We start from the raw sequence: 27,912 nt of genomic DNA, 5'->3' as shown, positions 1-27,912 counted from the left end.
ACTAATTAAGAATTAACTACCAGAGACATACGGGCTACTATGATATATTTCTAACAACGCTGCTGCTTATGTTAATACAAATTATGGCGCAAGTGTTCCCATCACTATACAGAACTGGGAACAAGTGCCCAAGTGAGGATTCATGCCAACAATACAAATCCTCACAACAGCGCCAGTTTCCCGGTTTTTACGTTACAGAACGTGATTTCATGCTGACCAGGTGACACTGTCAATGCGCCTACTGACATTTATATATTGAGTTATCTCAACCCCTAAACAATGAAGAGTGGGTGGTGCAGTGGTTCCTACAAACCACAAAAAAACCTACCACCTAAAAAAAACCTACCACCTAAAAAAAACCTAAAAAAAAACCACTTCAACCACTGTACACACCCACTCTTCATCTTTTGTATTTTTGGGGGTTCAAGAACACGTCGTGACATGTTGGGCATGTTCAATGTGGGTTGACATCCCGTGACCTCGGCCAGACTGTCATCGAAACACACTCTTCCAAACACACTCTTCCAAACACATCCTTCTACAACAATTGAACTCGGATACTCTACATCAGGGAATTATTAAACAGGTAAATTCTGTTCTTCCTCTTTTTTTCATAATCTATACTGTATGCATGTCTCTGGTGCTATACAAGATGGCATACTGATCGTATCAGAGCGATACTGCCAACTCCTCGACATCACTCAGGGGCGTGGTATACACAGAGTCTTTTTTTTTCGTGATAACACGTGTCACTGCCTGTGTCTATGCCTCATATATTAAAATATGTTCTCCGTGCCAATGAAGAGCGTGATGGCACAGTGGCATCCTGTCCAAAACCTATAAACCTTCAAATCTGAACCTAAAAAGTTAACATCCACTCCCCAACCGCTCTTCCCCCCTTTTTTTTTGTCCTTGATTTTTTTTTTGATTTTTGGGGTTCGAGAACACCAAGAGACGGAGATGCTCTAGATGTTCAACGTGATTACAAGGTGCTCTGCTCATGACGTTGTCTGAGATGTCTTCGAGAAGCATCGAAGGATATTTACCCCTTTTAGAACTTGTGGAACTCGAACTCCTTTCAGGCTATGGAAATCAGACTCGCTCTTTTTTATGAAACGATTGAACAGAGTCCTTTTCTTTTACGATATCTGCACTGCATGTGTGTGTTTTGACATGGTACAAGACAACATCGTGTTGTGGTTGTGGTTGTATACTAGAACGATGTTGTCAACTCCTCGACATCATCACGACAGAGGCGTGGTGGCCAATGCAACTTTTTACAGACAGTCAGTCAAGCCACTCTTCACTGCCTGTACCTAACCTTTATATATCAAAATATGTGACCATAATGTCGGAGAGTGGTGCGGTGGTATCCCTCAAAAAAAACTAACTACAAACCACAAAAAAACCACCATCAAAAAAACCTAAAACCACTTCACCCACTGCACCACTCTTCTTTTGCATTTTGCATGTTCGAAACCCATTTGATGTCAATGCAAAAGAACAATGCACTCTCGGTTCATGGGTGAAGTGATGTTGTGATGTTGTGTTAGTAAACCTAACCTGGAGCAACCTGTACTTTTTGGGAAAGTAATACAAGTGACTAATTTCCACGACAATACATGTTCAGAAATACTTGCGTAGAAAAGAAAATAACTTTGTGAATTGCTGTATCATCTTTTTGACTGTTCCTTCAAGACTGGCAGTGGAAAGAGTGTAAAGGGGTATAAGTGATTGAGTGACCTACTTAGACAGGTAACATGGTAGACTTGCAATGAACAACTAAACTCCAAGAACACAGGGTATGAATTGATAGATCGAGACCTCAAGCTACATGGATATCTATATTTTTGTTTACAAGAAGTTGATTCCTACACCGACCTGCAGTCCCTTGGTGGCAGCCTCTCCCTTTCTCAGAGCCAGGGGTAAGCTAAAGTTCAGCTCAAATCGCGCAACAGGGTGCGCATATACCAAGCCTACACCAGCGGCAACACTTGGAACACCGTTGAAAACCTCACCAACGGCATTCACCAAGCCCTTTCGGACATCAGATCCAGTCAGCTCTGTTGTGGCACCACCGCTGGAGGACTTCTTAGGGTCCTTGAGGGCGACCAGACGACCACCGTTGGCAAAGAGCTGGAATCGCAGACCAGAGTCGGGACCCTTATAAGGTACAGGGAGGAGCATGTTGACACTGCCAGCAGCGAAGACATCGCCTCCAACGGAATCGAGACCGTCGTGAGGACCGAGGCCACCAAGCTTGAAGCCTCGGACGTCTGTTGGGCCTCCAAGCTGGAAGCGATCGTTGACACGAGTGGAGCGAAGCTTGCCGCCAAACTCATAACCGAGGGGGAGAGGAGAAAGCATGCCTAGCCTGAGTCCACCACCGATGGAGATACCTGTTCGTCCACGGATACCAGGGAGGGGGACAGGGACAGCACCGCCGACCTCGATCTCACCCTTGGAGAAAGCAACATCTCCAGCCAGAGGACCAAGACCGGCAATTTCAAGACCGGATCGAATCATATAACCGCTCTGAGGAAGCTGGGGGTTGTCACGCCTCTCCCTGCGGAATGTGTGTTTAATAGCGCTCTTAATAGAGTCACCAGCATCTGCTCGTATAGTTGCACTAGCACCCTCGGCCAAACCAGTAATTTGTCGCCAGATACCAGAGTACTCAACGGACTGCTGGTCACGCTGTTCGTTAAGCCAAGTGAATCGCAGGTTTCCACCCTTGAGAACCTCCTCATGCGACGCCCAAGGCTTCTCAGCAGCCGAAGCTAGACCCTCCAATGATATCCTCATATCGGGGTTGCTAAAGACAGGCGCTGTAAGGTTGGCGCTGTAAGCCGATCGTGTGCGAGTACCAGCCTTGGCGTTCAACTCGAGCATCTCGGCACCACCAAACATGTTTCGCCATAGCAGCGAACCGTAGGCAGAACCCTCTCCATTGCCGACATCGGTACCAGTTTGCAGCTTGAATCGAGAGAGCTCCTTGACTCGGATATCGATGTTTACATCGGTGGGCGAGGTGGAGGGGTCTGTCTGCTGTGCGGATGTAAGGAAGACTTCGGGTTGAGGTTGGAAGATTTCTGTAAACCAGTTAGATTGGTGGCATGGTAAAAGAGTATAAAGACGCACGTAGACCGTCAAGCTTCTGGCTGGCAATGCGGAGGGTGTTTACAACACCACCAACAGTCGAGTTTTCGTTGTTCTTGTCGGCAACAAGTGGGCGGAAAATGGGGTCGAGGAACTCCATTCGTGTATTGACCGCACCATGAACTCGAAGCTCGTTAACGGTCATGGGCGCCAACTGCTGATCTCCGATCTACGGAATTAGTCCAGATCTGAGTAAAAAACCAAACATTGTCTCAGAATTCTTACCACTTGGGCCATGCGCCGTTGCTTAGCTTCATCCTGGGTCTGTTGAAATTCAGGCCTCGACTCTGCTTCGTGCAACAAAGAACCGGTGTCGGAATGAAGCTTGCTGAAAGGGTCCATAGCCTATTGCAATGTCAGACATTCTGGTCTCCCCAAAGTGTCAATTGAGATGTAGTTACCGGACCCCCAGTCGAGCCAGGAATTGCAGCCATTTTTTTCAAGCCCAACGAACCGAGATGTTAGTTTGCAAGCCCTCACGATGCCGTTTGGAAAGTGTCGAACCACTCACTGGCCCTGGACCCTGGGCAGCTCCCAATTAACGATTCGGTACGTACTTTCCGAGCTCCGACCCTGACAAGACCGTCAACCTGTGGCTCGTCTGGCTTGTGGCGCTTAACCTCTTCTTGTTTTTGGTCCCTGATAAACTTCGTCATAGCGGCATGTGATGCACAGCCACAGCCGCCATCCGGACCTAGCGGACCCCAGCGCCTAGATCCAGTATACGTCCTCCCTGTTCCTCTCTTGTTCATCTCAACCGACTTTCGTCTTCCCATCACTCTCGCAGCATACATAGCATACCGAAGGGTTAGAGCATTCGGAAAAGGCGCTCTCTTTTTTTCTTTTCTACTTTCATTCCCTGAGCGACGATATCGTTAAACTAGATCTTCTTTGGACCTCTTGCGACTCACGCGACCCGCAATCTGTCCCATTCCTTTGATACCTATCTCAACGCTTTCCCATCGTCAGCATGGCTAGCAAAGCCGCCACCAAGCGTGTATGTGTGATTGATCTTGTTAATCGAATGCGCTGTACTGATTCTTGTCAATAGTTGACACGCGAATTCAAAACCATTTCCGAGAACCCTCCTCCCTATATTGTTGCCCATCCATCCGAGTGTAACATCCTGGAGTACGTTACGTCACGTTTGAATCTCTTGGTCGCGAGTCAACTTTGCTGACGGTATTACTAGATGGCACTATATTATTACCGGCCCTGAGGACACACCGTATCATGGCGGCCAGTACTGGGGTACTCTCATGTTTCCCCCGAACTATCCCTTTGCCCCCCCCGCCATTCGCATGCACACACCCTCCGGTCGATTCCAGCCCTCCACGCGATTATGTCTCTCGATTTCCGATTTCCACCCAAAGTCTTTCAACCCGGCATGGGAAGTCTCGACCATTCTGATTGGACTACTCTCATTCATGACAAGTGAAGAGATGACAACAGGTTCTGTTTCCAGCACAACCGCCGAACGAAAATACCTTGCTGCTCGATCGCGTTGGTGGAACTCGACCGGCGGCGGCTCAAACATGAAGAGCAACCCAGCGAACAAGGGCAACGTCAAGGCTGGAGATGGTGGCGCCAAGTTCCGAGCAGAATGGCCCGAGGTTGATGTTGAGAACTGGGAGTGGATGACCAAGCACAAGGTTGACCCTATCTCGGGCAACCGACTAGACGCTGATAACAACGGATCTTGTCGACCACAGCTGGGCATTTCAGGGACCAGCGGACATCAAACACAAGCCGTTGTCGATGTTGTCAACCAACAAAGAGATGCGAGCACAGGATGGATATACCGCAACAAACTCCTTGTTGCCGGTGCGGCCATCTTCTTTTACGTTCTTGTCGCCAGGATTATCACCGGTGATGCGTAATTTGAGTTTATACTAATGCGATGGAGGTTTATATTTCTACCCAAATCTTGGTTTTTTCTTTTATCAATGGCGGACTGGCGGGCGCAACATGGTTCAACAAGCCAACACCTGTAACTCGCGCCTTAGTATGGCGTTCAGGGCATGTTCAGCAAATGCTTTGACGTTTCAGTTGCTGACGATCTGCTTCGCGATGGGCAGGACTAGAACAGCGACTAGCAGACTAGATATAGCAGTGGTTAATACAGCATGTAGACTTTATGCAAGTCATGTGTTTTCAGGTCAGCTTTGATGCAGGAAGCCACTGTCGAGTTAATCAGAAACAGACTTCAGCAGGCAGCCATCAGGTCTGCAGGCAAACGTCAAGCTCAGCCTGTAGGCATCGACGCAAACGACGTGAGTAGGATATCGGAAGCTGGATGGCTGCTGCTTGTTGATGATGACTGTTTTCTCAATGACGGGAGTGGACCGGGAAGTTCAGATTGTTGACTGCGCTAAACCCACTACTGCTAGGCCCCTAAACCTTAGTGGACCTGCCTGCGGGGAGGCTTCAAGAAAAATTGTGACGAAAGACCCAATTTTTGTTACCTTGCGACTCGTTCTCCATCTTTGGAAGCCGTTGGAAGCAAACCACAACGACTGAACCAAACTCGACATCATCATCACCCGGGTCTCCAGGTTGGTGAAAACCTTCGAGCATAATTCCACTTATCCAAAACCCTTCCCACCGCCGAAGGTTTCTCTTCAAGCCTTGATCTCTCTACACTCATTCCTTAATTCACCTTCCTTGAACCTAATATCCAATCCAAGCTGCTCCTGGTTGAGCTCACTGCTCTCCGCACAAAAACAGCTGCAACTGGACCCTCACTTCTAGTGCACCACCAGCTCAACCTCCGATTAGTGGACACGATATCTCGAGCCCAGATTCGACCCCAGGGCACATCGGTTATCTCGACGACTACTGCTCTCCATGCCTCTTCCTCTAGATCCGTAGAGCCTCCCTCCGAATCCCTCAGTAGAGGTCTGGGCCACTGCCATTGCCCACCTCCCCCTCCCTGTTCGTCGAATACTTCCACCCCGCCGAGTCGTCAACGATCTCGCCTAGGAGATGGCGCCCCAGAACGGCAAGCCCCAAAACGGCAACTCGAAGCCTCGTCGACCTGGAGGGAGCAAGCTTGCTCAATCCTCCAAGCCTCTCCCAGCTATCCCACTGCCCTATGTGAAGCGTCAGGCCGCTGCTGCTGCTCGGGCCAGTGCTGCCTCTGCCGCGACCCAGAAACCTGATGCGCCTTCGCCCTCCGAATTGAAGCTCACGAACGGCAATGCACCTGCTGAGGTTAAGAAAGCTGGGCCTGTAGCTTCAGCTGCAGCACCTAGCTCGGTTTCCAGCCCTGTTTTGACTTCAGCTTCCAAAGCTGAGAAGAATCCAATTGAGAGCAAGGTGGAGAGTCTCCCAAAGTCAAAGAACGATAACGCCAACCCTGCCAATTCGCACAATGTTTCTGGTACGTGTCAAAAATGTTCAAAGTTTGATGAACTCGGACCTTTTAGCAATAAACTCACAAGTATTTTCCCATATATAGTCGCATCCGTCTCCGAGCATCCTACCACCACCGAGAACGAAGACACCCACAAAAATCCTGCAGTCTCAGACCGTGCCGATCAGCCCACCACCAAGAACCCAGCTGATATTGGATCTCGAACATCCGACAAGACCACTGTCGCGATGGACGAAAAGTCAAATGGTGTCGCGGGTCAGGGTGAGACGGTCCAGCGTCAGCAAGGTTATCCTGACGCTATTGACCCCAATTTAGACAACCACCACGTTTCCAAGATGAAGTCTCAACCTCCACCTGCTGTCCCTTCTGGCCGATACCAGATGCCACCTGCTTTCCAACCTTCTGGCCAACCTTTGGGACCAACTGTGAATGGTGATATGCGCGAGCCTCGACCCCTATTGCCTAAGGGCCCGCTCCCTCACCCTCACCAGCCGCATCCCAGCAACGGAAGCATTCATTTTGGCGCTTTCCATGGTTCAACAAGCTCATCACCAGCTCCTTTGGCTGGAGGTATTGCCCCCCCTCCTGGTATGCTGGGACCCGATGGTCGACCTCCCTACATGGCCCCTGGCGCCAACGGATTCCCTCACATGATGCCCTACGGAGCGGAACATGCCCCTGCTAGCACTTTCGATAACTTCGGAAGACATCAGATGGCTTATGTACCCATGGACACATACTCTTTTGGCCCCTCGACCCCGCATAGCTACCATGATTCGCAGACATCCGGCCCTCCAGACGATGTCAACATTTACAATCAATTCGCTGCAGCTCCAGTGCGAAACGGCGGTCCGGGCCCAGGAGAAGACAACCAGTCGCCAAACTACCCAGGCAGAATATTTGGAGGTCCTGAATACCCACAGATGATGCAGAATACCGGTCCTCCTCCGCACATGATGTCTGGGATGGATGAGGCAGAGGGTCTCATTAACCATATCCAGCAACAGTTCGGATCTCCCGCATTCGCCGATTGTGTCTTGGAGCTTCGATTCGCCAACAGAAGAGCTCTTCCAGTTCGCATCCCAGGCCACCGAATTGTCTTCGCCCGCAGCCCCGAGCTCGCCGGCGCAATGTCGAAGGGTCTTTCTCGGCCCAGCGAAGCCGGACAGCTCCCCACTCTTGTTCTTGAGGTAGAGAGTAAATGGATCCAACCTGACTCGTTCTACTACGCCGTACAGCGCCTTTACGGCCTACCTTTGTTCACCCCACCTCCTAGCTTGAAGCAGGGTACCACAGCCAACACAGGGTCACTGCCAGAGCGTTTCGATTTTGCTCTTGGGTATGCTGCAGCTGGCCATCTTCTCCACTGGGACGCAGTTACTCGACGTGGATGCGAGTTGGCCATGGAGCTGTTGGATGTACAAACAGTGGACAAGGCAATGGAATTCGCTCTAGAAGGACACCGAGATGAGGGTTCCTATGATGCGTTCAAATATGGTGATGGATCTCGAGCAATGCTCAGAGAGATTGTCTCTTTCATTGCCAACAATCTTCACCCTACCTTCAAAATCGACACTTCAGTCACCGACTCGTCGAACTACGCTCGTCTTCCGCCCCAAGCCGCCCTGGGTAGCACAACGCGCAAGCTTTCACCCCCACCTATCGCTAGAGGAACTTCAGTCCATCTCAAGGGGCGTCTCTCTCAGCAAATTTCCGGTATCAAGTTTGGTGACCTTGCCTCGAACGAAAGCGTAATGTCACCAAGTTCGGACGCCTCGGGTGCATCTCAACCACAGCGAACGTCGCTCAATGCTGTCCTTTCTCGCATTCTTCTCAACCTTCCCTTTGAAACACTTAAGGAGCTACTTGAAAATGCAACCAGAGATGGAGGCGCGTGGCCAAACGCAAATGCCGTGTTCCAGGCGGTCAGGGACACGGTGCTTGAGAGAGAGCGACGCCGACTCCAGATTGTTGAGATTGTGAAGAATCGTCAGATCCCACAATGGGAAATCGTGTTCAACCAGCTTTCTATTCCGGAGCCACGCAACTACATTGGTCCTTGGGGTGCGCTGGGCTGGGAGGAAGAGATTGTTCGTGTTGGACCTTCAGACAGCCCAACTCTTAGCCGAACTTGGACTCCTCTGATTGACCCCCAGATGAGGACCCAATCAGCATACCCTTGAAACCGACTTGGCTGATGCTGCACTTTCTTTTCGATTTGATGGATGATATTATGGGTTATGGACTGATGAAAAACATGACATCATCTCCACTGCCAGCTACGTGCCTGTACACATACTTATCAGAGCCTTGGGTACGCAAGTGCCTTCTGTCCAGTAACGTTTTTCTTTTTAAAAGGTTCATCCTTCAGTAAGGGGTCCTTATCGAGACTTTCTTTCCCAATGCGATACGCTTGGGAGACTTTTGGTTGATGAATGGCGTTGGGGGGTATGTCAACATTGGGGCCTTTGAAGCGAGGAATGTTTTTAATGACTGGGACTTTGGGGAATGCGGGCATCCACGGGAAAGGGAAAGGAAAAAGAAGAAGAAACAAAAAGTATTAATGATTTTTACATGTTTGTTGGGACTTTAAGCGGTGGTTCACTCTCACTCGTCCTGATATCAGCGTTTGGGGACATGATGAGGGGGGTTATGATGAACGACAAGTGACTTGACTATTGGAAGTTTAAAAAAGGTAGGTAGTAGCTATTAGTTACAGCATCGAATGGAGTATGCGTCTTTGCGCCTCTTGATTTGAGAGAGAGGACGAGAGATTAGGTAGCATCTTCAAGAATGGTTTGATACCCCAGATTGAGATTTATGCCTTAGTTGTGAAGTGCATGACGATGTAGAGTAAACGAACTAGTTCCACGGGGTTGGAAGCTTCTTTGGGCTGAGCTAGTCAAGTTGAACCGACAAGTTGGAAGGTCGTTAATAATTTCATGTGATGGTGTTTTCTTGAAGGTATCCGAGGCGGGGAACCCCTGTCATTTATCTCCATAAGAGCAGTATTGATTGTTGCTATTCGTTGAAGAGCATGACTTGACTTTAATTAACTGGGACAATCTTAGCAGGGTCTTGCTATCAAAGCCGAGGTCTCCCATCTCCACTTTACGTCGTCTCGCTCATTTCCAGGTTCTTGGTCTTCATCCCTCCTGTTTCTGTCTCTCCCTCATCATCATCATCCATTGTTCTCGTGACAGATGTGATAGAATCGATCTGGACCCTCAGCATTTCCGCTGTTTTATCTTCAAGTCCAGATCTCATCTTGCGATTATTCTTTTCCTTTTTCCTCGTACTTGATGCCGTCTGAAGCTGTCTCTCGAATGCGCCACTGGAGCTCAGCTCGTGGAACTGCGCATACGCCATCGCGAATCAATCGACACACGATCCTTTGCAGCCGACGATAATTGAATATAAATACACAACACCACATCCGCTCCTTTTTAACAGATTAACCTACAATGGACTACTCTATGTCTTCAAGCGATGCCTCGGGCTCGCGATCTTCCAGATCATCCGCTGCTACAAACGATCCCGTTCTTCGCAACACGTTGCGTTACACCATTTCAGCACACGAATATGCTGCTCTGCACAAATACATCATTTCACGCTCGCGCGTGCTTCGTCGATCAACGCCTACGCCGAATCGTGTGGAGAAAGCTCTGAAACCACCAAAGGGAGGCGATGATTATAATGCTAGGACGATTCGACATGCGCTGAGGGTGTTTGTCATGACGTTTTTGGGTATGAAGGGCTGGGACGCTGTTGCGAAGAGAATGGGCAAGGAAGAGTGAGTAATTTATTAACGAAGTATTCGCGATAAATGGCTAATACGTCTTGACAGAGTACATTCCGGACCAAAGAAGCCCTTCTACAAGTCTCCAGCTCTGAGACTATCTATTTCTCTTTCTACAATCCTTCTCCTCTACAGAATCCTCTTTCGATTCTTCACTCGACTTCGCGTCCATCTACTCGATCCCCAAGTCGAGCCCTTCCGCTCGCGCAACCCCCGAACCGCAGCGATGCTAACATCGACTTCTGCGCCCGCCATCGGTGCATCTTTCGCAGGCCTGGCTCTTGGCATCTACCCAGCTCAGAAGATGCGAGTGACCATCGCTATCTACACCATCTTCCGCGCTTTGGAGTTTGCCTACAACTTTTGCGAAGCAGACGGTCTTATCTGGGGCAAGAGGAACGGCGTCAAGAGGGAGAGACCTTGGTGGTTTGGAAGTTGGATGCTGCAACCTCTTGCTTTCGGACAGCTTTTCCACGCGGCTGTTTTTGATCGGGATTGCTTCCCTAAGCCTTTTGGGGACTTGATTTTCAACAGCTCTTCCGGCTATTTGCAATCGCGTCCCCAGGATTGGGCGTCTGGTCTTAAATGGCCTCAGACTTCGGAGATTGTTGATAGCTTGGCTCAAATGGCACGCCTCAGCTGGCCGTAAGTAAACATATACACCACGAGAGAGATTCGTTACTGACTTTTTACTAGTGCTTTTGTTTCTCCCACTTTGTTCCCTGGCAAGGAAGTTCTTCCTCCTAGTCTGACTGCAATTGCGCCTCTGACATCGCGAGCACACCCGCTCATCACTTCTCTATCATGCGCAACCTTGCATCCGGGAGACCCTTCATGTGCTCGAAATTATCTAACATTCTGGCTTCAATCTTTCCCGCCGTTTGCTCGTTTCTTTGTCGCCGTCTTTTCTGCACTCACCGTCATTCCTCGATTCTCCGCTCTTTACCACAACCCCCTGGCAACCCTGCAGCTCATCATCACAAAGGCCCTGCGCATGTCCACTTTTGCAACCGGTGCTCTCTCCACAGCCTGGGCATCCATCTGCTTCTTCCAAACATGGCTTCCTCGTCACCTTCTAGCGACGCAGCGGGTTTTCCTCGGTGGTTTCTTTGCCGGTCTTTGGGCCTTTGTCGAGCGAAAGAACGGCCGTGGTCTCTTCTTGTACAGCGCCCGCACTAGTGTCGACAGTCTCTGGAAGGTCGGTGTTAAGCGACGTTGGTGGAAGAGCATGAAGGGTGGCGATGTTTGGGTCTTTATGCTGGCTCTTATGGTCACTGGTGTTGTCTACGAGAAGGATGCACAAGCAATTCGTGAGACCAACTGGCGCAAGGGTGTTAGCTGGCTCCAGGGCCAGGGCTTCAAGGATTGGGGCGCTGAAGAGGATGAGGAGGAGGATGATAGAGATAAGCGGGAGTAAGCGATGTGTGATGTTTGATGAAAGTATGGTGTTGGGCGTATTTAAGGGCACTTTGTTTAGCATGGGAAATGGATAGACGTCACAGAATGTCTTTGTTTTTGGTCATATATCACTTAATGGTAGTATTTATTTCATCCGATACCTTTTTATTTCTGAATCCTGAATGTCTGGCCAGCAGACTTCTACTCTGAGATTCTGTTCTCCTCAATTCTGACAAAGGAAATGTGACGTGATACGTCCTCCGATCCTCTCAACTGACAAAAGAAATGTAACGTGATAAGTCATGTCCGTTTCATACCCAATATAAACCCCAAAGCTCCAATAAATCCGCGCCATAACCGTCGCCCTCTTCCTTCAGTCCGCAAGTTTGGCCCCTTATTTGAGCCAAGACTCCACAATTACAAGCAGCACAAATGCATATGTACTTGCGGCAACAAAGGATATGAAGGCCCCCATAAAAATGCAAACAAAGTCCTCTATACTGTCTGAATCATCCATTGAATCATCGTACAATATGATATCACGCTCGTACTCAGACCATGTCGGTGATCGAGCAGTGAAAGGTATCTGCACAGCAAAAGTTCCATAAGTAGTTGATGCGAAAGCAGAAGATCGAGTGTACAAATACTCACCAGTAGCAGCAGTGCCGGGTGAACTGAGCTCTGCTAGAAACAATCGAGGTGTGCTAGCTCCATGGTAGATGGGAGATGCATTTGGATATACAACGGGAGAGGGTTCAAGGTCCTCGTCCCATGGCGAGAAAGGGGAGTTTTCTCTGTCAATCCGAAAAGACTCTTCATCGCTGGAAATATAGTAGGAAGAGGGACTGAGTTCTTTCTGAGTTGCCCATTGATGAGGACGTTGAGGAGTTTCAATCCGCTGCGCATTAGGAGCGGAAGCAGGACGAACACCGAGCTCATGAACAGAGGTGCGAGAAGACCAGAACTCGCTCTGTGTTGTCGACGGAACGGGTTCATACTCATACTCACGGATGAGAGTTCCCGATGAACCTTCTAGAGGCGATGCGTACCTGCTTGATGCAAGTGTTGCACTATCGCCCAAAGGAGATACCGGGAACTCATTCCGCGAGCGTCCACCATCCATCCACGTAAAAGGATAAGAAGGAAGGGACTCAAGAGAAGAACAAGAACGTTCACCGGAGGGTATAGAGGTTATCACCTTTTCCAACTCTTCAAGCATGCTCGCCCAGAACTGCGCGGATGTCTGTTTCTTGGGGACAAACTTGAAGTTTGAAATCAGGCTCATGTCGAAGGATGAAGGACGATGACCACGATCGCATTTCTCGGAGAAGAGCAGTGGGCGGTCGGCAAGGGGTTCGCGGCGGAAGGGGAGGGGTTCCATGTAGTGCTCGACGCCGGTACGGAGGGAACCCATGATTGCGAGGTTGGGGTGAGTGTGAGATACGATGAGTTGCTAACACCCCTCTTGAGATAGGTTGAGTTGGGTTGAGATAGAATGAGTCAGGATGTGGTGAGTTGTAATAGTGTTAGTTTTAGTTGAGGTAAGTTGATAGCAAGTTCTCTGATGGAAAGTGATGAAGAAAGCTATGAAACATTGACGGCTAAGACATGAGAGGGCTTTATACCAGATGGGAATAGTGAAGAGCGGGAGTGTGAGCGGGACGTTGCTTTGAACAATGAGTTGTTAGTACAAAGGAGGTGGTGAAGATATTCGTACAAAAGATTGATGGTCTGTTCTTTCAGGAGGAACTAATGCTATGTTCTCTATATATGCCGATTAGTTCTCTCTGGTGTAGTCAATACACTTTGACATCTTTGTCACAGTTCTAAGGTCATAGTCCTTTCTTCTGATCAACTCGCTTATCTTTGGGATATCATCTTGTCCAAAGAAGACCATCGCTTTGTCTCCAGTACAAGACATACGAAAAGCTGCAAGTGAAGTAAACCCAACGTCTAATGGGTTGTTCACAAAACTTTTATAAGCTGCAAAATTCCCCCCTGTAGGATTTCGACCACTTTCTATCAACCAAACTTTGACTGAAACCTACGAACATATTCAGACCACTTGCTATCACAAAGCTATTTCGCCACCACACACCTATTTCACCAACACACAACCAAGAACTCTCTCTTCGACCGCGAAAACGAGTCTCTTTAACGATTCCCATATCCGAGAACCCGCCAACATGACCATGGATGAACTCGAGGAGTTTCCTATGCGAAGAGTCTCCAAAACGGTGAGATTTGCCGAGAATCTTGAGACCCCGCCTTCAGAACCCAAAGGTCTAACTCAGGGACAGACGAAGAGCATTCTCCGAAACTCAGATCCCAGTGTTCTGTTCGATGAGTTTGGTGCGCTCAAGCGATTGTCGCAGAGAGACCAATTCAAAGACTTTGCCGAAGGTTTCAAGGAATCGAGCGATTCTTTCGAGGATTCGGTCGACCCTTTCGCAGAATTTAGCGGAGTCAGTACGTTTAAAGACGTGCCCCAAGAAAACTCGCAGGTCAGCAAATTGGACGAAGTTCTCAACCAGTCCACAGGTATGTATGCTACCCCTGAGCAAAACAAGCTCCTGGATGTATCTCGATTCACCCGAACGATTGCAGGGTACGAGTATTCAAGCTACAGCCACAGCGGCGACAGATTCCAAGTCGACGTTGAGTTTGAGAAATCCGACACGGAAGACATCATCGCCGAGTATCAAGATCTCTGGCTCGAGCTTCAGTTCTTCTGGGACATGATGCTTCGCATGCAGCCAAACTGTATCACTTCTAATGCAGAGTATACGAAGCAAGCTGTGGATTATCTCCTGGACCTCTCTATTGCTCTGCACCTCCCGGATACACGACCAGACTATGAGCCGAGAGCTGCCAGATCGCAGATCAAGTGTTTCCGTCGCCGTCTTCGTCGACTGGAATTGCTACTGCGGACCGATATGAACAAATGTGGCAATTCAATTGTCATGCTTTGTGGATGTTTGGTCGATGTCCAGCGTCGCAAGCACAAGTCCCGTCTTTGGGGGCACCTCTTTGAAAGCCCTACCTCGAGCCAGCCTATTCGGTCAAAGGACACCGTTTTCACAGCCCGCGATGTAGCGCGCATGCTCAAACTCGAGGACTTTGTCACTCATGTCTGGAGATACGTCGCTCCACAGTTTGGTCCTCAAAAAGCCGATCTCTTGTTCCTAAACATGACCGTCGACTTGATGGACGACGAGATCAAGCAGTATCTCCCAACGAAGGAACGTCCGGAAGGTAGCGATATCAGACCCGATTGGGTGGATGTTTTGCTTCATCCATATTTCCGTGCTGCTGTAGCCAGAGAAATCAAGGACATTGTCGATGAAGCTTCGATTCTCTATACCAAGTATGGAACATCTCGTCATCGAGATGGTTGTGAAGCTCAGAAGACCGCCCAAGCCTGCGGCTGATAAGACAACGTCTTCCAGAAGGATTCAGACAAGGGGGCGAACCCTGAGCCCTGTATTCTGGAAGAAGGAATACAAGGGCGGCGAAAAGAAGAAAACTTCTTCTATGAGGAGGGCCTGCAGTCAGGTTATCCAAGACATGATTTCCTTTGTTGAGTAAGGACGGATGGGTAAGGCGTTTGATGGGCTTAAAGCCCTTGGATACATAGATGTGTAACAAATTGACATGAAATTGGTACTAAACATATTAAGTCGTTGAAAAGCGATTAATGTGACAACTCAGAACGCCTCCCAGTGACATTTCGTAACATCGTAACTCATAGATGGAACACATCGCCCAGCTTTTTGTCCCAGTTGTTCTCATCTCCCATCTTTCGGAGGATCTCAGACAAGGCATCGCAATGCCCGCTAACCTCGATGTCGTTCATTTGCGCCGTGTCCCAAGAAGCAATAAAATACAGGTTCATCGAATCGACCATAAAGGCATTCCAGAAAAAGCCACTATTTTGATGTCAGTCAGTTGATAGGTGTAGGTATGGATGAACTGTTACTTACCAGTCAGCCCAATCGTAGCGCGCGACAGGCTCAAACGTTTTGAAACTTCCCTGCTTTGAAAAGCTCATAGCAAGGGAAACATCCCAGACGAAAGATTGCCTGAAAGATGCGTCGATTGCAGCCTCGCCTTCGTCGCTGAGCTTTTCAACAACCTTGTTCCAAGGGACATGCTCATGTTGTTTTAGCTCTTCGCTCTCGGCTGTCATACGCTTTAGAAACTCAATAACTGTTTCGTTGCGGACAACTTCGGTCATATTGAGGATCCATTGAACGGTAGGACCATCAATACTCATGGCTGGAGGGAGGAGTTTGTTCATCCACTGGGGAATAAAGGGCCATGAGCGTCCGCTTTCCCATACATTGAGAAAAGCATGTGAACAACCAGTTTGAAGAACATTGAAAAGAATAATCGCGCTCTTTGTGAACAGTGCTGGGTGGATGCCGTGTTCGTCTTGAAGCTTTGGAAGCCCTGGTATTGTTGCAACGCGACCGTTTCGCGGGAACTGGAACTCGTGAGCACGGCTTTCCCAATCGCCGTTCCAGACTTGGTTTCGGACTTGACATCTTTCTCTAGCATACGGTGAGCCTTGGTCGTTGGCGATCATCATGCCAGGTGCTTTTTGTGGAGGCCATAATGCGCGGTCATAGCGAGAGATGCCTCGAAGTTTCCGAACATGAAACGCAACACTGTTCTGTGCAGGCACGCTTTCTTCATATTGAGTGAACAAATCGGAAAAGAGCCGGTAGGAAGTCAATGCAGGGATATTAGTCTTTATGTCTTGGATCCAATGATCGAGATCGTGGTACCACTGCAAAATGGACAGGACATCAAAGACGGAGTGATTAAAGGTGACGCAAAGAAATGCCTGACCATCAGACGTCCTTGCCAAATCAGCCTGGAACATGAATGGCGACGAGTGGCCCTGGGCGGAACCATCCTTGAAACGCTCCTGCGCATCCTCCTCGGTCTCAACATCGACCTCGTGGATGAGCTGTGCAAAGAGAGCGGGACTCGGGGCAAGGACAGCGTGGAACGGGATACGGTTCGAGTCAGGGAACACAATGGTTCTCAGCATCGGCCTCGAAACCAGTGCCTTTTCGAGGGCGCGCAGAATCTGATGCTGCGCAACGTTGCAGATGCGAAAGACCATGCGGTTGTGGTAGGACTGCGGACGGGACCCAATCGCAGTCCGATGCAACGAGTGCCGGATGGGTAGGACGTCTTCGATTTCCGATGGGGAGAAGCCAGCGCGTGCTACAGCACGTTTGGCGTGGCTAAGTGTGTCCTTGTCTGTGTCCTTGCAGGCGGAAGTGGTGGTTGGTATGTCATGATTTGGAGCTGGAACGTGTTGCCTGGGTTGGATAGGATTGGGTTTGGGTACTTCAGGAGCGATTACAAGACGCGCTTGTTGGAATTTTCGAGAGAGGAGGAGATGGGCTTGCTTCTCGATGGTGTCGTGCTCGATCAAGTCCTGCAGGTAGAGTCTTTGGCCGCAGGCACGCAGCACGCGGTCGCAATAGCGTAGCAGGGTGATACTGTCGGCGAGATGCTTGAAGCTTTCTGTGATGGAAGGCCGAATTCCAATGAGTTGCTCGCAGATACTGAGCAGTTTATTGACAAAGGGCGGTATTGGAGTTGCCTTGTTAATAGGACCCTTTGGCAAATTCGAGCCATTTGGCGAAACCGGACTAGTTGGTGAGATTGAGCTTTTTGACGATAATGGATCCTTTGGTGAACTCTTCCCTTGTCGGAGTTTAAGGACATGGACTTTAAGTTGTTCTTTCTTGACTTTGCCGAGTGATGTGAGAGGAAACTTTTCCAGGCCGAGTTCTTGGAGGGTGTAGACGCCGTCTAGGGCGTATCGTTGGTCTACATTTCTGGCAGTTTCAATGATTTCGGATTTTGTCAGATTTTCTGGTAGAATGACAACGGCGACAGCGACTTGGCCAGCCAAATCATCTGGAACACCAACAACTTGAACCTATTGATGTATTTGTTAGTGATGTTGGAGGGACAAGGAATTGGCGTGGACTTACTTGTAGTTCTTTGTGCTGCTGAAGAAGCACTTGTTCAATCTTGAGAGGGTATATGTTCTCGCCGCCTCGAATAATTAGATCCTTGTAACGACCTAGAATATAAACAATTCCCTTGTCGTCAATCCTGGCCTGGTCGCCAGTGATTAGCCAATTCCCTGTTTCGTCGGTGTACATGGCTCCATCAGAACCCCTGCTGTTGTCGTAGTATTTGGAAATAACGGATGTTCCGCCAATGTGCAATTCTCCGATCTCCGATCGAGGTAGTATTTCTCGCGTCTCGGGCCGGCAGATCCTCACTGCCGCCCCTGGCAGAACCTTGCCGACACCAGGATGCCAACTGTCCACCAAATCAGGATCCGCCCTCTTCCAAGTGATGATGGGAGCACCTTCGCTCATGCCGAATACTTGAATTGCCATTTGCGCACCGAGGCCTTCGCGGCAGAGCTTGATGTCTTCTGGTCCGATGGATGTACCCCCGATAGTGACGATTCGCAAGTCGAGTTGGTCCACGCTGGGGAAGTTTGGGTGCGACATTAGGGCTTTGACAAGCGTGGGAGTGGCGGACATGATGTGACATCTCTCTTTGACGAGTGCGTCGAGCGTGGCATCCACGCTGAAGGTCTTGGAGGGGATGACAGCCAAGCCACTCCAACGCCATGCGCGAAGGGTGTTGTTGATGGCGAACACGTGCGAGACAGGAGTGTGAATAAGCCATCGCAGCTTTCCCATCGCATTGACTTCTGGATCAAAGTCGCAACACTGCGATATGAGGTTGGCATTCGTGTGTATGCATCCTTTGGGTTGACCTGTTGTTCCGCTGGTAAAGATGATCAACGCTGCGTCGTCGTCTTGGGTGGTATCTGTCGAGTCAAATCCGTTCGTCAACTTGGGTGCAGACTCTAACAGTTTCTCTCTAGGACTCAACACATCAGATAGTTCCAGCCAGTCTCCCATCCTTTCCTCTGCACACACTATACAGATCCTCGACTCTGTGGGAAGATCGAGCGCCTTTGCAGCCTCTGCATCTTGTGCCACCACCACCTTCGCCTTGACGGATAGGATTGCAGCTCTTGCATCTCTAGGAACCGTTGGATCAATGGGGACAAAGACCATACGCAGCTTGGCTGCCGCCCAGAAGAACAAGGCCCATTCAGCACAGTTACTAAGCACAACGGCCAGCCGCATTCCAGGTCGGCAGCCCAGGCTCTCCAACGTCTCGGCTACTCGCTCCGCCTTGTCCCTCAATTCTGCATAGGTCCAATTGAGATAGGGTCTGTCTTTCCCATTAGGGGGAGGATGAAGATCACCGTTGGACAAATGATGGCGTGGCTGCCACAGCGAAACAATGGCGTCTCCATCGGGCTTAGAAGCTGCAGCGCTTTCGAAGATGTCCCATAACGTCAGGTGTAAGTCAAGAATAGGATCACCAAAGACTTGAGAGATGGAAGGGTCGTCAACGGGTGAGGAGGCGTCGGTGGAGTCACCGTCTTGTGATACTGTTGGCTTCATCATGCAACCAAGAACAGTTCAACTATTGGGATAAGAGGAAGTAGGAAGGGAAAGAAGAGAAAGAGAAAAGAAAAAAAGAGGCTGAATCATGAACGGGATATTGGAAACACGCGTGCAAAGTGGTACAAAGACCAACGAAAGATTGATTGACAAGGCAAAGCGGGTGGTCTAACGAGTTCAGGGGGGGATGATGCAGGGTTAAATACGACCTAATTGTCGATCATTGAACCAGGGAAAGAACTAACATGACTAAAGCCTAGGACCCAGGCCTGGTGAAGAAAATAGAAGGCAGGAAAGAAGCACAGCAGCTCAGCACTAGCAGTCCAAGGGGTTTTAGTGGCATGTACACTAACTGTCAGGCCTAGTACACTACAGGGAACCAACATATAGTCTACCATGCACCTAGACGAAGTAAGGACATGGACATGTCAGATCAAATAACCACAGCAAGATTGTCATATCTCAGAAAGGATCCGACAGCTTGGGCCGCCCGAGCCCCGGCTGACACTGTACACGTCGGAGAGGGAACTCAACAGTAGCACAAACGTCTCCAGTCTACCCAATTGTTTTGTCAGTATCAAAGCCACTCGCCCTGTCAGCCAACGAAGGAGCCGCAGGTATTTTCGTCGTCATTGCACAGCCTATTCCGGGGTATCACTATTCTGCGTATCTACTATTACCATGAGACAGAGACAGAGACAGAGACCAGAGTCAAAGACAAGAAAGGGCAGGATCTTTGAAGCACGGGGTGTGTGTCCGTGTCCGTGTCCGTGTACATGTACAGGCTCTACAAGAGTGGGCTACACGAACCAACAATAGTCTATCTGAGACACCGGTTCCCAATGTAGAATGATTAGTTTCGGTACAATGGCTTGCTTGTTCTTCAGCCGTACCATAGCGTTGAACTAGAAGAGACTAAGCTTGAACCATCAGACACAATCGACTTGGCATTTTTGTTCCAAACGTTCTACTTTGGCAGAAGAAGCAATTATATCACATTCTATCGAACCAACATCTGTGACTTTGGTCTACTATTTTCAGCCCATAGCACGGTCTAGTCCGAGCATGGTTTCTAGTGCAGTACATACATCCCTCTCACCGCATCCCTCCAACGATAGCCTCACATTAAAGACCCTGAAAACTGGACAAATGAAAGTCAATGCTTCTCCGGATTCTCCGTTACGGGCCGCCAAACGCCTCGTCATGGAAGATCACTTAAACTATAGGACACGATTCAAACCGTCGAGCTTAGACCCCCACCACATACTTCTGAAACAACGCTCAATTCAAGGGTTAAGCCTATGCAAGTCATCCTTACAGGGCGAATTAGTCGAGTAAAGTTTGTTCTAGTCAGTTAGTAACGCCCATCTTGCCTATTATAGATGTTGGTTCCGCCTTGAGGGTTCTTTCGTATTTATCGTCCAAGTATACAACACCACCATATGCATGTAGATCTAGATGTGACAACATGGCATATTGTCTACTCCATATCATATCAATGTACAAAGTATTCAGATTCATCAAACACAACATCATATCAAGCCCTGTATAAATCGGATTGGCAATCACCCATGTCTCGTCCTGTCTCATCCCTCTGTCTTAAGCAAACTACACTGTCTCGGTCTGTGCCGCATCTGAAATCATCTTGCGTGCGTGTTCATGCTCATACTAATTAATTAATATCTATACCTTGCAGCAGCGGAAGCGCAGCTGTCACTTCCCGCCGTACTCTCTATAAACCCATGTCTGACTGACTGACTATTCCATCTTACCCCTGACCAGATTACAAGCCGTCATAGCACTCTCGTGTCACGAAAGGTTCTGCTCTTCATTATTTGACGTGGCAGGATCGAAAAGAGTAATGCAATGCAATGCAAATGTCCTCAGCTGATGTATGCAATGGACCAAGCATTTGTGAGCACAGCCGGAATGCAGGTCCATGGCGTTTTTTCCCCTTGAACCTTGGTCCCCCAGTGACATAAAGTAGGAGTACAGAACTGCGTATTCGATCTACACCAGGCACCCTTTTGTCTCTGTCAACTCTCGTGTGAAATGGCGTAAAGATAGAGTTTCTTTGACATGACGACCTTTAACCTGCTTTTCCCGTTGCACAGCAGGAGTATATTGTTAGTGACAGCAAAGTGCTTGGCTAGGAGGCTGTAGGGGTTGATTATACCAGGGATCCTATTCCCGGACGTGGTTCTTTACTGGGGCATTTATACAAGATGCGCATTGTTTGGACATCTAAATTCGGTATCAGCCCAGCTCTATTTTCTATTTTCCTACCATTTTATTCTTTGCGTCCGAACCTATAATATTGCTGTATCAACAGCGTTGGGTATCACGATAGTATTCCCATGAATATTGAATGGATGGATCCTCATGACCATGACCTCAACAAGGACAAGTACAAGGACAAAGGAGGGGCGTATATACTGCGATAAGATGACTCGGTTTATCTTTGTGCTCTAGATCTGGGACATTCAATTCAAGACATTCGGGAGATAATCTTGACTTGTATCCTATTTTCCTTCAGGTACTTTACCCTCCTCGATCCCACTCCAAGTGGGCTACTGCTCCAACAAGCCTCCTTCCTTCCTTCCTGTTATTCTAATCCGTACTCTCTCATTTTTTACAGACTCATGCTTCAATATGTTCAGTCTATTATTCCTTCAATTCTTCGAGCAGCACTTTATCGCCACTGCCATTCTCCTCCTTCTTCCAATCCCTCTCCGTGCAATCGAGACATATCTTCGGAGATGGAGGCTCGCGCAAGCCCAAGGCTGTCAAGACGCAGCTAGCAAAGTCCCCGTCAAAGACCCCATCGTTGGCTTTGACTTTCTATACAAGGTCTTTTTTGGTAAAGCCCCAGAGCGATATCTTGATAGCACCTGGCAGGCCTTTAAGGAGATGGGGACCACTTATATAGAAAGGAGGTGGTCGTGGCAATGCGTCTACACCTGCGATCCCCATAACCTCAAACATATCCTCGCTTCCGCCTGTGAAGACTTTGATCTTCCAGAGTTCAGAACTTCAGTTATTGGTCATGTCTTTGGGCAAGGCATCTTTGTCTTATCCGGGCATACATGGAAGCACGCCCGGGCCGTACTGAGACAGAGTTTCAGGAAAGGCAACCCTACACCATTCCTCGAGACGTTGGAACGGAACTTTCAGGCTTTCTCAAAGCATGTCCCGACCGATGGTTCTGCATTTGATCTTCAGCCTCTGTTCCTGGCTTTCGCTATGGATGTCTCGACAGAGTTTCTCATGGGTCACTCGACGAATATGCTTAGTGACAAAGCAGATCATACGAGAGAGCAGCAGTTTGTTGACGATTACATGATTTGCTCTGAGGAGATCATCCAACAGATGCAGCTTGGTCCTCTCCACCGTCTCAAGTTCAACTTTGCAGCTAACAGGGCCAAAAAGAGAGTATACGAATATCTCGACATCTTTATCGAAGAATCTTTAAACAGCCCCAGACAAGGTTCAAAAGTCAGTTTCCTTACAGACATGATGGCTATAGCCGGTGACAGAAAAGGTCTAAGTGACCATATCCTACACATTCTCCTCGCAAGCCGCGACACAACATCAAGTCTACTCAGCAATCTATTCTTCTTCCTATCGAAAAACCCTCGAATATACAACAAATTAAGAGACCAGGTTCTGAACGTGGCCGGCCACGAACCCCCTACTGCAAGCCAACTAAAAGAACTAACCTATCTCAAATGGTGTGTCAACGAGTGTAAGTCAATCCTCAGCCCTATAACCGTTTCTTCTGTCTCTAACACTAGCTTCAAGCCTTGAGGCTGCATCCTGTCATCCCCACAAACGCCCGCGTCGCAGTCAGGGACACGACAATCCCTCGTGGTGGCGGCGCCGACGGGACGTCGCCGCTCTTTATTTCCAAGGGAACAGCCCTGTTCTACAACGTCTACGCCATGCATCGAAACAAGGACGTTTTTGGCCCCGAGCCTGAAGAGTTTATCCCCGAGAGGTGGGAGGATCTGAGACCTGGCTGGGGGTATCTACCCTTTAACGGCGGAGCTCGTGCTTGTATCGGGCGTAAGTTGACAGTCGCCCCCTTGTTGCATGAAGTGTCTAACGGTCATGGAATAGAACAGTATGCTCTTCTGGAAACGCATTATGTGGTGGCTAGGATGGCGCAGACTTATACACTGCTTGAGTCGCGTGATGATGGGGATTGGATGGAGTTGTATGCCTTGGCGCTATGTTCTAAGAACGGTACCCGAGTGGCTGCTAGGATATGATGGGCTTTGTAGGATGGGTTTATGTGAGGCTTACTGTATTTTTGGTATAGTCTGGACTGGTTCCAATGGAGTATCTGGACGGAAGATTTGATGGGGGCTAATAGGTAATGGGACTACAGCTTTGTACGAAGGATATGATGTACTAGTGTGAAAGTATATATTTAGCTGCCACATATCATGATTTCAAGAACCTGATGTGCTTTAACTCTAGCTCATATGGACTTGTCTGGCCATGCGCAGTGATATCCGATTACATTGTAAGGAGTACTCTAGGCAACGTAATTGTTCCCATCGAGGAGAGAATGAATTGACAGCCTATCGAAGATCTGTCGTACAGCGGCTGAACTGACCATATGCCATTGGAGTCGACACCCAACAAGACCATCACATCTGATTTGCTACCAATACAATCTTACTATCAAATAAGAATATCAGACCCCAGACGAACGAATACACAAGTTTATGCCTTAATAAAAATAGACCCTCCACACTATCACGCCATCTCCTAAACTTGGATCAAGATCCTCAACCAATCAAGCATATACCTATGCGAACCAATAATCCATCCCAAGTACATCTCTCTACCAACAGCATAGCCTTGACAGAAGATGATAAGTTCAATTTACCATACCCAGCAACAAAAAACACCCGGAACCCATCCGATGTCACCGTCTGACCCCCCAAAACATACACCTTTTGTCCAACATGCCACCGTCCGAAACTTCATTGTACTCCGGACGTGTCTCCAGTAACATATCCAGAAAGTAACATGTTTCAGCTCTTCTCTCCGGGTCACATGTTCTCCGAGGATTGTCGAGTTCAGGGGCAAGTTGTTGTCTTGTACCTTTTGTGCAACGTACTCGGTCGGGGTGGTTGATATTTGATGTACCACCTCAAGGCTGACCGTGTGGTCTGTTTTCCAGCCCCCCCCCCCCCCCTACTCTTCTCTGGGACTCCGAAAATAGTCGGGTTGGTTTTGAGGCTCGTGTTGGGTTTTGATCAGCCTTGTTATGGCTTAGCAGAAGAAGCTTGGCGTTCGTTCTGAAGAGCAGGGGAATGACTGGCAGTTGGCAGAGCGCAATGCTGACCCAAGGGATTAGGGGATCTAATAGAGGACAAGTCGTTACGCAAGGAAATCAGTCGTTAGGGTTGACGGTACGAAGCATCTATAGAACACAGCTTCCCAGGCCCGTAGAAACTTCCATGGCCAAGACATTATTATCGTGGCCCAATGTTATATCCCATGTACGACGACTTGCACTCCCAGGTAGACCAAATCAATCTTAACTTTCGTATTACAATCATTTCCAAGTTCGTTATGGTCTCGATGTCCCTCCAAATCACTGGACCAAGTCGACAAGACCTTGGTTGCTTTTGTGACAAGTCCCAAGATGCAAAGCATCAATACATGGTATAATCCCCCACCCAAGTTCATAACGCCAATCTGGTATCGTATCTAAACGATTAAAAAGTCCATATGCAAATCCCTCAAAGTCTGTACCCAACTCGTCATGGGCATACCCTCAGCTTGAACACTCCATAGCATTTGTAAAGCATCCCTTGCCGCGTACAAAAAGCCCCAAGGACTCTCAATCATAAGCTTTTTGATCTGAACTGTGACCCAATCTTTCATCTCAGGTGTTCTGGCGCATGCTCCAAAGACGAATGTCACCCATGTTGTTGCTTTCAAGTTAATGTCGTCGTCCGGTATCATACACAGCATCTGATGTAACTCTGTAAAAATCGTATCAGCCAGATCCTCACCAGCCCAGGCCCTCACTGATGGTATCGCATGGAGAATGTAGAGGCAAATGGCTAGTCGGTGAGATGTCGCTGCGCGAAACCGGCTTAATACGGGATCCTGTTCAGTTGATGGTATGTTGCTGAGATTGATACCTTGTGCCCAAGGAAAAACATCGAAATTTCGAGCTCGGGCTAATAATGCTGCTCCAGCTGCGGTAACCATGTCAGCCGAAACGACTTCGTCAGGTTTAGTGTTGGAAAGCCGTGCTGCGATGAGCATAATTTCGAGGAGTTCGGGTGGACAGCAATAATAGCTGTTTGTCGCTTTTCCGAGTACCTGTATTGCTTCGCATGACTCGAAGTATGAGTGTGAATCTGAAGCCGTGGGCCTGAAAGTCGAATTCAGTATGTAGTAACTAATCCAGGTTAGCAACGGTAGTCGATGTCGGAATTCTTCCAACATACATAAAATAGTCGGAAACTATATAGTCTCTTAGACTCTCATCTACGTCTGACACTGGTCCCAGCAACTTCATGACTTTTTCAGCGCCATCAAAGTGGGCTTTCCAATTATGTTTGCCAGACTCTATCAGCTCTACATTGATCAGGAACAAAATCGCCGCCAAAACAATGTCACCTCCGGTGGACTCGATGCTCTGCAGAGCCGAAGGTAACATCCGCAAAACTTGGTGCTTGGCCTCGAGGGCGTCCATCAGCAGATTCCTCGGGCCTAGCCCTCTATCCAGCGAGTCCGAAGATAACCACGGCCTCGAGCGGTTGTACATGTGCGTCGCAGAAGCAGCAATGATGACCTGACGTAGCAGAGGGTGGGCCTGAGTAAATTTGAGCAGATTTCGAAATGGGTTGTCGGGCATGTCGTAGGCTACAAAATCCTGGCTGAGCCGCGCATCAACTAAAAATCAGTCAGTCCATGTCTCTTTCATTTTCTTTGTCTATTTCTCGGGGCCAATAACGACCAAGGGTTGCGTACAATAAGCGAGATACTGTCTGTGGTTGCTCGTAATGTCTTGGTACAAGGGATCGACGAGCACCCACGGAGTCGAGGCTTCCGATGTCAGGGGATAGCTATTGTTGGTGGTACAGACGAGCTGTGTATCACCACTCGCGAGGGGGGTCGCATCATTATCATCACCATTGTCTTGTTTATCAATGTATCGGTCATCAAATATGTCCAATTCAGATCCAGTCTCGGACCCGGCTTCTGAAGTCTCGGTGACCTCGTCAACTTGAGAGAGGCTCGGGATTATGAATGCTGGTGATGACGATGGAACGGAGGGAGAAGCGACGGAGGAGGCGGAGGAGGAAGAGGCTGGGGAGTTGGAGGAGATGGAAGAAAGAGAAGAAAGAGAGGCTCTTGAATGACCTGCGGTAGACGAAGCCGGGGTATACAGGGCAGCGCTTGACTGCTGTCCAGCTAATCTGCCTCTTGATGCGACGGCACCCGTCCACTGGAAGATCTGAGAGTATCCAAGGCAATCAACACCCTTTGCTTCACACTTTGCGCAGTGTGGAAGCAGACGATCACATCGAAGCCTTCGACGTCGACAGTTGTGACATGGCTTGTCAGCGACCGGGCCAGAAGGTACTTTTTTCCCCTTCTTTTTTCTCCCTGGAGCCATTGGTGTACTCCGTAAGTAAGATTACCAAAAACGTTTCGATGCAGTGAATGCAACGATTGAACGAAGGAGTAAGACAAGGGTTCCAGATCAGCGTATAAGCGTGGAGTAGACTACCGTTTCCGGGATGCGGCGTAGAGAGTGCCACTATTACTGGGCCGACCTGGTACTTATCAATCGAATGATAATTGCAGCGTCAATTTTGTAGTTTGAGAGGCTCTTTTTGTCCAGTATAGGCAGTTGAGGATCTGAGTTTCCAACGTCAGTTATCGGTTCTTGTCTGACCTCGTAATAGCAGGCCGGAGCCGGGCGGGGATACCACGTCCGGGCAGACTAGCCGTATGAGGCAGCTAAATTGCAACTTTTGTCTATCCCCCCTCCTCTACTGGCATTGCCGGCTGCCGGTAGTTTTGACAGATCTTGGATGATAGGTGATAAGTATGTCAAATTGTCTGATAGCATATCTGAAATCTCTCGCGATGGCCCGTAAGTTGCCGTTATCGAGGGTTCTTTCGGACTGAAACGGAAATAGCCGAACTTTGACAGGCCTGGATGTTCGTGATATACGGTCCTGAAAGCCAAGTGCTAGTTGTGGGATCTCAGATGTGAAGATCGTTTGTTTCCGTCTTCGAGTTTGGCGATAATAAAAGTATTAGCCCTTCGCTAGGATTGGATCGAATAACTTGTTGGACATTAATAGTCGCCCCAGTTGTATATCAATCTTCTTTACCTACTTACAAACATTTCGAACGACGTTTTGTAAATGTTCTAGGGTAGCTGGCTCATACGTGAGACCATCCCTGCCAACTTCGTCTTCACCCAGGTGCAGTTACCAGTCCTTGCGAAAATGGATCCAATTTCGGCGGCCGAGGTGGCTCCTTATATTTTTGAGCCGTACTGTATCGAGTTGTAGATAATAAAATGTTGTGATGAGTGGCGAGCTTTCGTGGGTTGGTTCCACGACCAGACAGTAACAAACAGCGCGCGCAAGTGCAGCGAC

At 48.8% G+C, this 27,912-nt stretch overlaps 10 protein-coding genes across 10 annotated transcripts; 5 read left to right on the top strand and 5 right to left on the bottom strand.

Moving 5' to 3' along the window:
* Positions 1-1,854: 1,854 nt before the first annotated feature.
* Positions 1,855-3,593, bottom strand: FGSG_08313 (uncharacterized protein; the record flags this gene model as incomplete). Its single annotated transcript, XM_011322176.1, has 4 exons — positions 1,855-3,092; positions 3,142-3,328; positions 3,385-3,504; positions 3,561-3,593. The coding sequence occupies 4 exons, from the start codon at positions 3,591-3,593 to the stop codon at positions 1,855-1,857; spliced, it is 1,578 nt and encodes a 525-aa protein (XP_011320478.1).
* A 339-nt stretch (positions 3,594-3,932) lies between these two features.
* FGSG_08314 (ubiquitin-conjugating enzyme E2 6) lies at positions 3,933-5,302 on the top strand. The gene is made up of 3 exons (XM_011322175.1): positions 3,933-4,156; positions 4,211-4,290; positions 4,352-5,302. The coding sequence occupies exons 1-3, from the start codon at positions 4,130-4,132 to the stop codon at positions 5,037-5,039; spliced, it is 795 nt and encodes a 264-aa protein (XP_011320477.1). The 5' UTR covers positions 3,933-4,129; the 3' UTR covers positions 5,040-5,302.
* An 842-nt stretch (positions 5,303-6,144) lies between these two features.
* Positions 6,145-8,718, top strand: FGSG_08315 (uncharacterized protein; the record flags this gene model as incomplete). The annotated part of the gene is made up of 2 exons (XM_011322174.1): positions 6,145-6,541; positions 6,620-8,718. 2 exons carry the CDS (start codon positions 6,145-6,147, stop codon positions 8,716-8,718), a joined length of 2,496 nt encoding a protein of 831 aa, XP_011320476.1.
* A 1,281-nt stretch (positions 8,719-9,999) lies between these two features.
* On the top strand, positions 10,000-11,751 carry FGSG_08316 (uncharacterized protein; the record flags this gene model as incomplete). The annotated part of the gene is made up of 3 exons (XM_011322173.1): positions 10,000-10,328; positions 10,383-10,979; positions 11,031-11,751. 3 exons carry the CDS (start codon positions 10,000-10,002, stop codon positions 11,749-11,751), a joined length of 1,647 nt encoding a protein of 548 aa, XP_011320475.1.
* A 532-nt stretch (positions 11,752-12,283) lies between these two features.
* On the bottom strand, positions 12,284-13,146 carry FGSG_08317 (uncharacterized protein; the record flags this gene model as incomplete). The annotated part of the gene is made up of 2 exons (XM_011322172.1): positions 12,284-12,318; positions 12,384-13,146. The coding sequence occupies 2 exons, from the start codon at positions 13,144-13,146 to the stop codon at positions 12,284-12,286; spliced, it is 798 nt and encodes a 265-aa protein (XP_011320474.1).
* A 778-nt stretch (positions 13,147-13,924) lies between these two features.
* On the top strand, positions 13,925-15,163 carry FGSG_08318 (uncharacterized protein; the record flags this gene model as incomplete). Its single annotated transcript, XM_011322171.1, has 1 exon — positions 13,925-15,163. The coding sequence occupies one exon, from the start codon at positions 13,925-13,927 to the stop codon at positions 15,161-15,163; it is 1,239 nt and encodes a 412-aa protein (XP_011320473.1).
* Positions 15,164-15,477: 314 nt separating this feature from the next.
* FGSG_13394 (uncharacterized protein) lies at positions 15,478-18,319 on the bottom strand (the record flags this gene model as incomplete). Its single annotated transcript, XM_011322170.1, has 3 exons — positions 15,478-15,661; positions 15,716-17,697; positions 17,753-18,319. The coding sequence occupies 3 exons, from the start codon at positions 18,317-18,319 to the stop codon at positions 15,478-15,480; spliced, it is 2,733 nt and encodes a 910-aa protein (XP_011320472.1).
* Positions 18,320-18,582: 263 nt separating this feature from the next.
* FGSG_13393 (uncharacterized protein) lies at positions 18,583-19,264 on the bottom strand (the record flags this gene model as incomplete). The annotated part of the gene is made up of 2 exons (XM_011322169.1): positions 18,583-18,612; positions 18,725-19,264. 2 exons carry the CDS (start codon positions 19,262-19,264, stop codon positions 18,583-18,585), a joined length of 570 nt encoding a protein of 189 aa, XP_011320471.1.
* A 2,649-nt stretch (positions 19,265-21,913) lies between these two features.
* On the top strand, positions 21,914-23,640 carry FGSG_08320 (uncharacterized protein; the record flags this gene model as incomplete). The annotated part of the gene is made up of 4 exons (XM_011322168.1): positions 21,914-23,006; positions 23,063-23,326; positions 23,381-23,477; positions 23,583-23,640. 4 exons carry the CDS (start codon positions 21,914-21,916, stop codon positions 23,638-23,640), a joined length of 1,512 nt encoding a protein of 503 aa, XP_011320470.1.
* Positions 23,641-24,988: 1,348 nt separating this feature from the next.
* Positions 24,989-26,915, bottom strand: FGSG_08321 (uncharacterized protein; the record flags this gene model as incomplete). Its single annotated transcript, XM_011322167.1, has 3 exons — positions 24,989-25,664; positions 25,741-26,188; positions 26,267-26,915. The coding sequence occupies 3 exons, from the start codon at positions 26,913-26,915 to the stop codon at positions 24,989-24,991; spliced, it is 1,773 nt and encodes a 590-aa protein (XP_011320469.1).
* Between the last annotated feature and the right edge of the window lie 997 nt (positions 26,916-27,912).

Source organism: Fusarium graminearum, chromosome 2, assembly GCF_000240135.3.
Source record: "Fusarium graminearum PH-1 chromosome 2, whole genome shotgun sequence".
Lineage (NCBI taxonomy): Eukaryota > Fungi > Ascomycota > Sordariomycetes > Hypocreales > Nectriaceae > Fusarium > Fusarium graminearum.
Note: the sequence above shows the minus strand (reverse complement) of the source record. Positions and strands in the feature narration are given on the sequence as shown.